Below are 14,876 nucleotides of genomic sequence, written 5' to 3'. Positions count from 1 at the left end.
TTGGTCATTGCATCTGGTCCTGTTGCCAACCATGACATTTCTTCGTCTGGTTTTGCTGCTTTTCTGGGCCTGGAGCTGAAACACGACTGAGGCCTGTCCCTGTGGTCAACAAACCTGAGGCTTTGTTCCTAACATATGTGATGCTGATCAGAAACTCTCTGTCCTGAGGGCTTAATGCTTAAGGGAGTGGTCATGCCAGGGAGAGGCAGGAAAATCCAGGTGCTGGATGCGGCCAGTTTGAATCAGCTGTCTGTTTCAGTTTACCCATTCTACCTGCCAAGGAATTTTTCTGGCTTCTCACTATCCTGCTTCAAAGGGAGGAGAGGGGGACTTCTGAGAAAATAGAATGGGAAGAGGTACAAAGGTGAGACATGAAGAATGTATTCAGGCCTTTCGGCTGGAACCGCCATCTTCCAGTAATTCGCCAAAATGACTAACACAAAGGGAAAGAGGAGAGGCGCCCGCTATATGTTCTCTAGGCCTTTTAGAAAACATGGAGTTGTTCCTTTGACCACATACATGCGAATCTACAAGAAAGGTGATATTGTGGACATCAAGGGAATGGGCAGTGTTCAAAAAGGAATGCCCCACAAATGTTACCATGGCAACACTGGAAGAGCCTACAGTGCCACCCAGCATGCAGTGGGCATTATTGTGAACAGGCAAGTTAAGGGCAAGATTCTTGCCAAGAGGATTAATGTACGTATTGAGCATATTAAGCCCTCTAAGAGTCGAGATAGCTTCCTGAAACGTGTGAAGGAAAATGATCAGAAAAAGAAGGAAGCCAAAGAGAAAGGTACCTGGGTTCAACGGAAGCGGCAGCCTGCTCCACCCAGAGAAGCACGCTTTGTGAGAACAATGGAAAGAAGCCTGAGCTGCTGGAACCCATTCCCTATGAATTCATGGCATGATAAGTGGGGAAAAGTATAAAAAGACTTCTGTGTTGATAAAAATGTTTCTCTTAATTGAGTAGAAGTGTAGCATCCCTTCCCCCAAAGAATAATTAAAGAAAACTTTGTGTCACCCTAAAAAAAAAAAAAAGAATGTATTCAGGAAACAGCGAGGAGCACAGTTTAGCAGAATCTGATAGCATGAATAAGACACACATTCAAGAAGGTAAAGTGGACAGTTGCATTAGGACAGTACTGAAGAGAGTCTTTCATGCTGAGCTAAGAGGTTTTTATTTAATTTGATAAGCAGTGGAAACCCATCGAAGATATTAAGCAAGGGAATAACATGACCCAAAGCTGCCCTTCAACTAGAACAGTGATGGCGAACCTTTTGAGCTCAGCGTGTCAGCATTTTGAAAAACCCTAACTTAACTCTGGTGCCGTGTCACATATAGAAATTTTTTGATATTTGCAACCATAGTGAAACAAAGACTTATATTTTTGATATTTATTTTATATATTTAAATGCCATTTAACAAAGAGAAATCAACCAAAAAAATGAGTTCACGTGTCATAGGTTTGCCATCACTGAACTAGAATAATCTTTTGCTATAAATAAGGATAGCATTGAAGAGAGAGAAGTTAGAGGTGAAGAAGCCAGGCAGGAGATTATTATAATCACCCAGGTGGGACATATATTAGCAATGGAAACGATGAATGACGTTAGGGACGGAGACTCTGCATGGTTTGGCAAGGTTACATTGCGAAAAGGTTGCTTGGAGCGACAAGTACTTAGGAAAAGGTCCCTTAGCAGCAGCAAAAGATATTACTGCTTTCCTATTGCCTCCTTGGTTATTAAATGAGTTTGGAAAACAGGCAAGTTATTTTAAGATTTGTTTAGTTTACAAATTCCCTGTGGATGCTGTATCTAATTAAGAGTTCAGATTTACAGTTACAAGGCAAATTTTTAGCCATAATTTATTTTGGCATTTGAAACAACTTCCACATGTGTTTTTTCTTGATAGATATGGCAGTGTGGCGGCAAATTACTGTTTGTCCCTTGTTCTCGTGTGGGACATATCTACCGTCTCGAGGGCTGGCAAGGGAATCCTCCGCCCATTAATGTTGGGTCTTCTCCAACGATGAAGGTGAGTCTTCTGGTTGCAAGTGGAGAAGGCGAGGGAACTAACATTTATGTACCACATGCTGTGGTACTGAGTAAATGTCAGCTCACTGAACGGGACAAGCTCTTAAGCCAGTGGTTCTCAACCTTCTGGCCCTTTAAATACAGTTCCTCATGTTGTGACCCAACCATAAAATTATTTTCGTTGCTACTTCATAACTGTAATGTTGCTACTGTAATGAATCATAATGTAAATATCTGATATGCAGGATGGTCTTAGGAGACCTCTGTGAAAGGGTCGTTCCACCGCCAAAGGGGTCGTGACCCACAGGTTGAGAACTGCTGTAAGCAATCACACAGGTCCTCACTTTTACCGTAGGCTAGACTTACTCATGAAATACCTTATTGTTCTTTAAAATTAGTCATTGTATCCTATTCATGAATGTTCTCCATAAAGACATCGCAAATAAATTCCAATGGACTGACACTCTGTAGGAAAGGAAAGTAGTGGAAATGAAAATATCAACTTCTATTAGTCACAAATGAGGAAAATATTATTTTATATATATATATATATTTTTTAATAAATCAAAATGACAAACAGGCCTTATTGAAATAAGTTTGTTATATGTTGGTCATATTTCAGATGTCTAAAAGAAGCTGTTTATGACATTACAAATATTTTTATTTGTTATAATGATATTAATTTTTTTCTCCACAGAATTATGTTAGAGTTGTTGAGGTCTGGTGGGATGAATATAAAGACTACTTCTATGCCAGTCGTCCTGAATCAAAGGCATTAGCATATGGAGATATCTCTGAGCTGAAAAAATTTCGAGAAGATCACAACTGCAAAAGTTTCAAATGGTTCATGGAAGAGATCGCTTATGATATCACCTCACACTACCCTTTGCCACCCAAAAATATTGACTGGGGAGAAGTAAGTATCAGTGATATTCAGATATCAAAGTGCGTGTATTTGGAGACTTGAGTTTGGGAGAATGCAGGGAGAGATGAAATGTATGAGGGAGAAGAATCTTGAGGGAAAGTTTGGGTAAATCTGTCTGGTACCTCCCCCACCTTCCCAGTTACAACCACCCGGAGCAGCTGACTGTGTGTCCCCTCTTCTCTGCACATATGTCTCCTCTGGTCGGGAACACTGTCTACTCTCTCCTGCCACTTCTCTGCCCCTCAGTCTGACTCCCTTTCTTGGCTAATTCCAACTTATTATTACCATTGTAGCTTTTCTCAATGAAAAGTCTTTCGTATTCTTTCCCACTCCATCAAAAAGACTCAGTCCTGTGGTTTTTGCATGAGTTCTCATAACACTGAAAATTGCCGCTCTCTTAGCCGGTCAGTTAGTATAGGTTCACCATTGTGTCCCAGTGAACTACTGCAGAGACCCCCATATACAATAGGCCCTCAAAATGCTTGTCAAGTGAATGAATTAATTAATGGTAGCTGGAAATAATTAGAATCAAAGTAATTGATCTGTGTTGTCATTTCTTTGTTTCTCCAAACTTGCCTTTGTAACTGGGTGCATTTCTGATTCACCCACCCATATGGTGCTGTATTAAACATGCCACGAACTTTCACATCTATATGTTTTTGCTTAATTATGTGTCCCAACAAATACTAGCTGAGCCAGTCACTCTTCTGGATAGAAAACAAGACAAACAAGGTCCTTTTCCTCAGGGAACTTACATGCCAGTAGATGAGAGACAACCCCCGCCCCCCCAAAAAAAACAAAAACAGGAAAAACAAAGAAGATACTGATAGATGGTGGTAAAGACTATGAATGAAATTAGCAGGTAATGTTCAAGAGGACATAAGGATAGGGCAGGGAAGGCTTCTCCGAGGAGGTGACATTAATCTGAGATCTGAAATCAGAGAGCTGGGCATGTGTTCCAGGTAAAGAAAATGAGTTTGAAGGCTCTGAGCCAGGAAATGCTTTGCATGTTTGATGAGCAGAAAAGAGCAGGTTAAATAAGACGAAGTGACAGGCAGGTGAGGAGGGAGGCGCTTTATCCTAAGGGTGGTAGGAAGCCATGGAAGGGTTTTAAACAGAAAGGTAACGTTATTTGATTTATGTTGTTGTTTTTAACCACCCTGCTGTGAGGATTTAGAGTAGAAACAATAATGACAGTTTAGGAAATCAGTAGGGTATTTCCAGTGAGATGTGATGGGGGTTTGGACGAGGGCGGTGAGAACAGAGATGAAGAGAAGCATACAAAGTGAAGATCTGGAGGTAGGTCACTGATGGATTTGTATGCGAAGGACATGGGCCAGGATGACATTTAGTTTTGTTTTTCATTTGAGTAGTGGACCAGGTGGCATCTGAGATTAGGAAGTTGGTAGCCAGGATGAGTGAGAGGGGTCGGGAATAGCAAGTTCTCTATTGGTGTTCCGGACTTGGGAAAGGCCCAGGTGGAGTTGTCAAGTAGATCGTAAGCCGTGTAATACTGAAACCCAGAACAGAGGCAAAGGCACATCTAAGGATGTATGTTTGGGGCCATCAGCACGTGGATTGTTTCATGGGGCTGGATGAGAAAACATAGATAGAAAACAGAGGACAGGATCCGTTCCAAAGGAATTCCAAGAAGCCAACAAAGGACTCTATGCCACTCTCTCTGCACCTCTTATTTTAGTGCCTTTATCCCAGTACCCTTATTTCACCTCTGTGTGCTATTACAGCCAGTTGTGTTTAACTCCCAACCAGAGCATGGCCCCTGGCAGCTCAGACCCCAGTTTTGGTTATCTTTTAATCTCCTAATTAGTATAGTGCCTTTTATGCAAAAGGAAGGAATTCTCTTGGTGATCTTGTCTGTCTCGTGGCTTTAAAACCACCTACATGCTGGTGACCCCAGTTTCTATCTTTAACCTAAATCTCTCTCCCAGAGCGCAGACAGTATATCCAACTGCCTAGTGGACCTCTCCATTTGACTAACAGACATCTCAGACTCAGCGCATCCAACAGTGACCTCCCTGTCTCCCCTCCCCAGCCTATCTTAGCTGACTGCTCAGGCCAAAGCTTTGGAGTCTCTTTTGAATCCTTTCCTTCTCTCTCACTTACATCTAGTTCCAGACTCTGATCCTTTCTTACTCTCGTCTAAGCCACCACATCTCACTGAAACTAGCTTTGCCTTCCTACTTCCTGTTCTAAACACAGCAGTCAGGGTGGTCTTTCAAAAATGATCATGTTACTCTGTTAGAAACCTGCAGTGACACCTCCTGTTCCTCAAAGAGAAGGCACAGTCCTTTCTGTTGGCCTCTAGGGCCTGCATCTCTGGCCCATTCCTCTCTGGCCTCACCTGCTACTCCTCTCCTCACTCACTCCAGCCCCACTGTCCTCCGTACTTAGTGCAGGCAGCCTTTGCTGCCCGCTCTGCCTGGACCTCCTTCCCTCTGCGTGCGTAGCTAACTCTTACATACACCTCAAGTCTGCTCCCCTGGCACCTTCTCAGTGAGATCCACCTGCTATCTATGCCCCAAACACTCCTGGCCACACAGGCCCTCATTAACTTGCTCTTTTTCTTTTCTGTTTCACGGCACCTATCCCTCTCTAACATGTCTATTGTGGCTTGGGCTTGTACTGTTTCCTTCCCTAGAATATAAGCTCACGGGGGCAAGGGTCTTTATCCTTTTCATTCATGGGTGTATCAGAGCCTACAACATAACTGACACAGTACTCACTTCATATTGGATGAATAACTAAATGCCCAAGTGAATCAATGCATGGAATTTTCTGTCCTCCCTTTACAATCTCAATCTGAATACATCTTCAGTTTAACCGCTTCCTGTTCTGGCACCTTACATTTCACTTCTCAGCCTTCCCTGCACATTCCACCAGCTGCTTCGGAATTCCTCCAGGTGGCTGCGGGAGAGGGCTCTTCCTCCGCACGTCCATCCCTCCATCCTGACTGACTTGACCCCTCAGCCTCCCTGCAGACATGAGGGTCCTGAGGACCAGGACTTGCTTTTGCTTCTCTTTGTATCTTCTAAAGCTCTTACATTGTCACAGTGCTCGGTCAGTATATACTGACTGACTGAATAAAACATATATTATAGTAATTTATAATTGAGATATATAATATTTCTAAAAAGGGAAAAGTTTGTGTTTTTTTTTATAAGAAATGTGCATTTCCAAGATGGAAACTGTGTTGGCTTTTCACCTACCTTACCCATAGTCAGAGAAAAGTCTCACTGCCTGGTCCAGCTGCCATAACGTTCGCCCCTTGGGTCCCTGCAGACAGCTACCAAAAGTGCCTCACAGCCATTTGGGAGAGTTACTTTACAAATTCAGTTCCGGTCTAGACATCTAGGGCCAGTGTCTGTGACCACTGTGGTTAGGTAACTCTAGTTGCTTCTCATTCACGTGAATTATCTGAGTCTGAGATTGTACTTAATAGTTACTGTCTTTTCATTTTTTTTCTTCTGTGGTATTTTATCAAAATCTATAGGCCAATGCCCTTCCTTGGAATGAGCCCATTCTAATGCTGAGTTAAAGACCCTAAATTATTTCAAAGATGACTACTATGTTCTAAGCTATTCCAAGACTGACAATAAATACAGTAATAACCTGGCATTACACACACCCAAATGTCCACTATGAACTGCAATATTTAACATGAAACTCTTTTACTCTGATGTTAGGGCATAATAAAAACTAAACGGTTGCCTGCTATTGGTTCTTTGTTCCTTTTTTCAGATCAGAGGCTTTGAATCTGCTTACTGCATTGATAGCATGGGAAGGACAAACGGAGGCTTTGTTGAACTAGGACCCTGCCACAGGATGGGAGGGAACCAGGTAAATTACCTCCTTTCATATTTAAATTGGTTCTATAGTGAGACCTGCCAGGCTTGTTGATCTTGGGAATTCCTTTGCTTTCCAGTTTGGTAATTTTCTTTGTTTGGTAAAGTAAACCATTCAGTAAAAAAAGAAAAAGAAAAAACAGACTGAGCTAAAACTTTTAGTTAAATGAGGGTATAATAGCAGCACTGCTTTTCACATAAGAAGTCATAATCTAGAATTTAATATAAGACATTCTATCCTATATAATAAAGGGCTAATGTGCAAATCGACCGACCGGTTGCCATGACACGCACTGACCACCAGGGGGCAGACGCTCGATGCAGGAGCTGCCCCTGTGGTCAGTGCGCTCCCACAGGGGGAGCTCTGCTCAGCCAGAAGCCGGGCTCACACTGGCAAGCCAGCGGCATCCCCTCCATGGGAGCACTAAGGATGTCCAACTGACAAAGAGGCACCAGGCCCCTAGTTAGAATATATTCTTGTGTGAGTCCATAACTCTGCAAGCCTAGCTCCCTAACAATTGTATTTGCAAATATTATCCAGAATTCCACATTTCTTCCCAATAAGCTGGAATGTTACTGCCAGTAATGTATATTCCCCTAATATATTTTCCTACTTCCTTATGTGTTTTTCTTGCCTCTAAGTTAGATTGTAAGCCATCAGATCTGTTTTCACTTGTATTTTCTCACATTGTCCGTACTTGATAAATACGTGTTAATGACCCCTTCTGTATCTAAGAGGCTACAGAAAATAATCCTTCCAGTGTTAGTTTGCTAACATCAAAATGAATACAATTCCAGTCTTTGGATTTATAGTTTTGAACATATAAAAAAATTATAGAAAAATAAGATAGCCATTGAGTTAGTTTTTGTGTATCATCAGAGAAGGTGCCTGTTATTTTTTTCTTTTCTTTTTTTAATAGCTTTTCCGAATCAACGAAGCTAATCAACTCATGCAGTATGATCAGTGTTTGACAAAGGGGCCTGATGGATCAAAAATCATGATTACACACTGTAACCTAAATGAATATAAGGAATGGCAGTACTTCAAGGTATTCCACATTTCAACTTCCAAAATAATAATATGCAATTTCATTTTAATAACACCTACCTTGTGGAATTTAGATGTATAAATCTTAAAACCTGCATTCAAATTGACTTGCATTTCCCTCTCATTCAGTCATTTGTTTTCCTGAGCACTAATGACTCCATTGTTCCATAATGAACCATCACTTTTATTCTCTGGTGCAATGTTGTCATGTAACGAGGTCGCAAGATGTCCGCAATGGCCCACTAATCTCAGTAACCCAGGAAAATCAGTATTCTGTGAGGGCAAATATATGTAACCAAAAAAATATTGTGTTTATATTTCATGTTGTCCAGCAGGTGGCGTTGGAGACAGACAAATAACACTTGGAAATCTAGGCCTTCACTACTTCCTTATCATGGTTTTATAGATACAATCGTTAGATAAATGTTGCCTGTTCCTTACTTTAAAGGTCATATTTAGTTGACACTGTGGGAAGGAACAGTTTTTCTATTTTAGCTGTGTATATTCAAGAGTTCTGTGCTAAGTTGAGGATTCCATCATATTGATGGATGGATGTATAATTTTCAAAGTATGCACTTGGCTAAAATAAATTATAAAACATAAAGTTTGGAAAGCTACCCCAAACTGAAATAACCTGGCAACCTCAACTTTATTTACTCATTTAATATATGTTATCATACCGTGTCTGTCATGCAAGCACTTGTTTACTATGTAGGTATGTTACTATGACCCAGCTTAATATTCCCAGTCATCAACATTCATAGATAATTACTATAAAGTGGTGAGTGTGTCAATTGCTGATTTTTTTTATAACAAGTTAGGAAGGAGAAGATCAGCATAAATCTTGAAGAACAAAGCATTTATTTCCACAAAGAAATTAATAATAGCAGTAAGTGATAGGGGTCAGGGAGAACAATATTAGTAAAGTAGTAAAAGAAGGCTAAGAGACCAGAAACTACCATTGACAAGTAATAGATTAAAAAATGGAATGTGCATATTTTATATACTTTAAAGGGCACAGCACTAAATATACATTTGTGCATCAGACATTACTAAATATACAGGGGTGGGCAAAAGTAGGCTTACAGTTGTGAGTACATGAAAGTTTATTTTTGTATTTATTAATTATTATTTCTATTATTATTATTGTTTTTATTATTTCATATCCTTATAATTTATCTTTTAGTTAACGATGGCTGATAATTTAACTAATGAGCAATGAAAGCGGACACTTAAATCTACTTTTGCCCACCTCTGAATACTAAGGCACATCATACTACAATAGCAGAGAAGGGGGGGGGCGGGGAAGGTAGAAATTAAAATAAGCACAATGCCATAAGACAGCAGAAGAGAGGTTAATAGGAATTATTTCTGATGAGTTTCATAGAGGAAGTATCATTGCACCGGTATCACTGAAGTATAAAGCGATTTCTAATGGAGAGTAAATAAGAAAAATGGGTGAGCAAAGGCATGGCATGAAAGTGTATAGAGAAAAATTCGAGGAATCACATTTAGAATTTCCCTCCATATGACAGAACATTGAACTTCACTTTGTAAGTTTAGGAGAGCAGTTGGCATTATTTGAGAAATGCAGTGATAGGAAACAGTTGATACTTTTAGAAAAATAATTCTGGAAACATTGTGAAATATGAACTGTAAAGCTTCATCAGAAGTTCTCAAACGCTCCGGTCTCTGGATTCCATTTACACTCTTAAAAATTATTGGGACTCTTCTCACACGGATTATGTTTATGTAGATTATAGCTAACAAAATATCCAAAATTGGAGATTAATCCAATAAATTTTACAGGTATTTATGTATTAATTTATAATTTATATAAAACTAATACTAGCCCTATTGCATATTAATATAAATACTTTTAATGAATAATAACTTTTTCCAAAAAAGTGAGGAAGGCATTGTTTTATAGTATAGCAAATCCCTTTAATATCTGGTTTAATAGAAGGCAGCTGAATTCTCATACTACTTCTACATTCCATTTGAAATTATATATTGTTTTAGTTGCAGTAGATGAGGAAAATCCAGCCTCACATAAACATTCAGTTAGAAAAGAGGAATAATTTAATAGCATTTTCAGATAATTTGGCTATTCTTTGATGCTACTACACAAGTCTATAAGTGATAGTTTCTTAAGTTATTTGTCATGTAGAATCTGAAACCATATAAGTGAACACTTTCCTATGTTACATTAAAATCCATTGGTCTTTGAATGGATTTTTTACCCATATGAGCTTTTGTAACATCATGCATTGCTCGTTTGGAAAATCATGGTTTACTAAGTTATGATCTTGCAAATGGTGACACATTTCATTGTGCAGTGTCAAAAATATACATATTAGGAAGCTATCATGTTCACAGTAGTGGTTGCCAGTTTTCAAAAATTCTTAATATTTCCTTGAAAACTCAACTTGTATGAATGGCACCAAATACTGTCAGATTTGTGGATTTGTTTTTTGTGATTGTTGTTTTTCTTCTTGAAGGGAGAGGCTCACTTCCTTTTCATGAAAATGTCTACAAAGTTTAAATAATTGTAGTTTATCTGTGAGTTGACCTTTCTAGTCAAAATGACAAATCATGAAAAAAGCAGCTAGTTGAACTCTCAAGTCAGACAGTTGCATGTGTACTTTCCCTCAAGATAACCGTGGTAATCACTATACAGAAGTGTCTTATGCATATTTCCCATTTCATCTTATAGAATCTTTTTAAAAGTAAACTCAAGGGTTAAGATTTAGTAAAACTGATAAGTTTTACTGCTTCATCAAGGACATTCTTAAGTGAAACTGGCATTTCCTTTTTTAACTGTTAGAATGGACTGTTAGCACAGTTTTGTGACACTGCTTAATTTATGCTGAGGCACCAGCACTTTTATCCACCATTGCTTTTGCGCTGTCAGTATAAATGTCAATACGAGGAAAAAGGCAAATAGGGCCTTTGTATTATTATCAAAATAGTTTCAACCTTACAGATACAATCTTAGATAGCCTGAGGACCACCCTCTAAGAAGCCCTGAACTATGTGAAGAAACCTACAACAAATGATGAGGGCTAAACTAAGGCATTGCAGCGGGGATGGGAAAGGGTATATTCCAGAGATATGGCAACTATCACACCTTGTGACTGATCAACAGGAAGGGAGGGATAGAAAGGAAGTGAGGAACGGAAGGAAGGTACAACATGAATGCCTCTATCATGAGGACTGGAAAGCTGATATTATCATTAGTCAGAATAGGAACTAGAAAAATAGATTTGGAGGGAAAGATAATGAATTTAGGGGTGTATGCACTGAACTTGAGGTACCAGCAGTACATTATAACATAAGTCTTTATATAAACAATAAAAGCACTTACAAGACTGACGATCAAGAAAAGTCCGAAGTCTGATGTATGGTTGATTGGTTGAAGCCTGTCCATCTTGCTTGAATTATCATCTTTTTTTTTTTTCCAAAAAAAATTTTTTTCAAGTACAGTTGACATTCAATATTATATTAGTTTCAGGTGTACAGCATAGTGGTGAATCCCCCCACTAAGTCTAGTCCCCCGCTGACACCATCCATAGTTATTACAGTATTATATTCCCTATGCAGTACTTTACATCCCTGTGACTATTTTGTAATGGAACAGAATAGAGAGCCCAGAAAGATATCTATGCCTACTTGGTTAATTAATCTATGACAAAGAAGACAAGAATATATAATGGGGTAAAGACAGTCTCTTCAATAAACGGTGATGGAAAACAGCACAGGTACATGCAAAAATGAAACTAGATCACTTCCTTACACCACATGTAAGAATAAACTCAAAGTAGATTAAAAACTTAAAATGTAAGACCCAAAACCATAAAACTCCTAGAAGAAAGCATAGGCACTAAACTCTGACATGCTCTTCTTAATGTTTTTTTGGATATGTCTCCTCCAGCAAGGGAAACAAAAGAAAAAATAAACAAATGGGATTACATCAAACTAAAAGGTTTTTGCATAACAAAGGAAACCATCAACAAAACGTAAAGACATCCTACTTATTTGAATTAACTTCATATGAAAGCCAAATAAGGACTGCTTCTAATGTCAGTAACATCAAAAAAGTACAAATTTAAAACTTTTTTTCTGTGTTTTCTAGAACCTGCACAGGTTTACTCACATTCCTTCCGGAAAGTGCTTAGACCGCTCAGATGTCCTCCATCAAGTGTTCCTCTCCAACTGTGACTCCAGTAAAATGACTCAGAAGTGGGAAATGAATAACATCCACAGTGTTTAGAAAGAATAAAAGAAACCAATAACCTACCTACTGACACGTAAATTTTCACAGGACTGAAAACCGCCTGAAACCTGCTGCAACTATTATTAACTCTGTACAGCTCCAAACCCAGCACCTCCTGATAGGTTTGAAGGACATTGATAAACTGTGATTTTACAATAACATTGTCATCTGCAGTTACTGTTTACAAAACTGCTTTTACCTTAAACTTTATAGATGTTTACATCTTTTTGTGTTGTGTTGTTTTAAGATGTTGGTAATTTGTGCATTTATATCTGTTCAGAACAGAGCTAAAAGCATCATTGTCTTCTTTGGGATTACACTCAGGGGTCTGACAGGCAGTTTCATTTTTTTTTTTTTAACACACTTGAAAAAAGGTTGGAGTAACCAGACTTTCATATATAACTTGGTGATTATCAACCTGTTGTGTCTTTATTTAATTTTACATCTTTTTGAAGCACTGCCACAGGTTATTAGCCAAGGTGGCCTTCCTTCACCGTCATGCTGCTTTTTTGAAAGGTGAATTTCAACACATTTAGTGCCTCTTTCATTTTCTCAGTATATATTTCAAGAGCTTTCAATGAAATGTATAGGATGGTAATGATGGAATTGTCACCAGTAAATACTTTTACTACTCAGAAATGAATTTATGTGCTACCATTTGCTCTGAGATCAAATGTTGTATGGCTTGAAAAAAAATTAACAACTTGAAACCCCAAGGCTCTCCCATAGGAATTGAAGATTGTATGGCATTAAGTTCCTTACTTGCTGGCATTCCCACTGCCCTCTGTTAATACCAACTCCTAAAAGAGCAGAAGGGTCTGCCAACTAGAAAAAAATTGACCATTGACCTCTGGAATTTACTTTCCCCCAATACCTGTCATTATAGAAAACTATGATTCTCAGTTTCAAATCTTAAAATGGGGGAGAGGGAGGTAACAAAAACAACAAAACACTGCTGTAAACAAACATCAAAGGTTCATTCTGAAGAATTTTCAAGCCCTTGTTAAATGAAGCCTTACAAAGCTCCTGTGCATTATAACCTAAGCTGTGCAACCTTTCAAGCCAAGAGTGAATGGATGTTTTATTTATATCTTCATCCAAATAAAATTCCCTGCACATTTTTTAAAAATTTAAATAGGCTATTTAAAAATACAGTTCATTGACAAATATGAACTCCTTTTTGTTAGATTGTTAGTTCCCTAATCTTTATTTTTTTATTTTTTCCCCCTAATCTTTATTAATTCTTTTAGGAAGTATATTTCTATTAGTATTTTTCCAGTGAAAAGAAGACTTGTTTGGATTTAAACATTTACTAAGACAGTATAGGAAAACCAAATACTGGAGATGATTGATTAGATTTTTATTTCTAACGAAATACTCTTTTATTGCTCAAAATATTAAAATGCTATGTTAAGCCTGATCGGCGTGACTCAGTGTTTGAGCATCAACCTTTGAACAAGGAGGTCACAGTTCAATTCCTGGTCAGGGCACAAGCACTGTTGTAGGCTTGATCCCCAGTAGGGGGCATGCAGGAGGCAGCCAATCAATGATTCTCATCATTGATGTTTCTCTCTCTTTGAAATCAATAAAAATATATTTTTAAAAATAATAAAATGTTATGTTAAGGGGGGGGCAAATAACATGAGTTGGGGAATGGCAAGTAAATTAAGCATTTTTGATCCTGTAATTATGATATCATTACAATGAATGGAATTCACAAACTACTGCCAGAGGGAAATATTTTTCATTAAAGCTCAAAAAAGAAAAAAACAACAACAAAAAAACAAAAACCTACATTTGTTTAAATGAAAAGTCTACAAATCTGTTTCTTCCAAGGCTAGTCCTTAAATTTGGAGAGTTAAACATCCTAAACAGAATTTTATTTATAATTTTGAATTGTCTATTTGTATTTTGCTACTGATCTATAATCAACCATTTTAACTTTCATTCATCTCTAGAGATGTTTAAAAAGGAGTAAATTTATATGCTTAAATAATTGCAAAATAAATCAACTATAAGAAAGAAAAAGAATTGGTACTTTAATTGTGTGTTTGCAAATAGGTTCCATTTTTCTTGTTGAATAAATTATAACCTTGTTAACTATGCATAGGCCTAAGAAAGGTGGCACATAAACTGTGCATGTAAATTTTAAATGGATATTTTGTGCAATTCGTAGATAATCTATGAAAATGATTCTCTATATTGAAATCAGAAACCTTACCAAACACACACAAAAAAAACAACATCAGAAGCTGCTGCCATAATGACTATTTTCTACTGTAGGCTGCTTTGGAAATAATTCCCATATCCTTGCTTTGTAAGTTGATAATATCACTATGCATTTCTACACATTTTATAAATTTGATTTGTGCAGATTTTGATACACTGTATGTTTCTGTAGAAATTATATAAATATTCAGAATTTTATTAGGGATAAATTTGAGAAGTTTATGTATATCTTAATTATGGGTTGCTTGTTTTTTAGATGAGAAAAAATAAAATACTGTATTTTAATTCATGGGTTTTTTCAGTACTTGTAATCATTTCTAAATCTTATTACTGCACATTCGAAGTAATACCTGGATTGTTATGAATTGTTCCTAAGATAAACAAATAGAATAGCTAAAATATCATAAGCCATAGTTATGTATTGAGTATGTGCTTGAGTTTGGGGTTGAGTTCTTAGAGTGTGCTTAGAATACTCAGACCTTACCTACCGGTATGTGT

At 37.8% G+C, this 14,876-nt stretch overlaps 1 protein-coding gene and 1 pseudogene across 3 annotated transcripts in view; both read left to right on the top strand.

The window, feature by feature from the left end:
- Positions 1-14,667, top strand: part of GALNT7 (polypeptide N-acetylgalactosaminyltransferase 7) — a 134,011-nt gene extending 119,344 nt beyond the window's left edge. For all 3 annotated transcript variants that reach the window (XM_059697635.1, XM_059697637.1, XM_059697636.1), the window contains 5 exons: positions 1,916-2,038; positions 2,735-2,953; positions 6,722-6,820; positions 7,746-7,874; positions 12,009-14,667. In XM_059697635.1, the coding sequence (XP_059553618.1) occupies positions 1,916-2,038; positions 2,735-2,953; positions 6,722-6,820; positions 7,746-7,874; positions 12,009-12,146 (708 nt within the window). In that variant the 3' untranslated portion in view covers positions 12,147-14,667. The remainder of the gene's footprint in view (positions 1-1,915; positions 2,039-2,734; positions 2,954-6,721; positions 6,821-7,745; positions 7,875-12,008) is intronic.
- Positions 377-1,001, top strand: LOC132235377 (large ribosomal subunit protein eL21-like; annotated as a pseudogene).
- Positions 14,668-14,876: the final 209 nt, after the last annotated feature.

Source organism: Myotis daubentonii, chromosome 5 (genome assembly GCF_963259705.1).
Source record: "Myotis daubentonii chromosome 5, mMyoDau2.1, whole genome shotgun sequence".
NCBI classification, from domain to species: Eukaryota; Metazoa; Chordata; class Mammalia; order Chiroptera; family Vespertilionidae; genus Myotis; species Myotis daubentonii.
The sequence above is the reverse complement of the archived record's forward strand: the minus strand, read 5'-3'. Positions and strand labels throughout refer to the sequence as shown.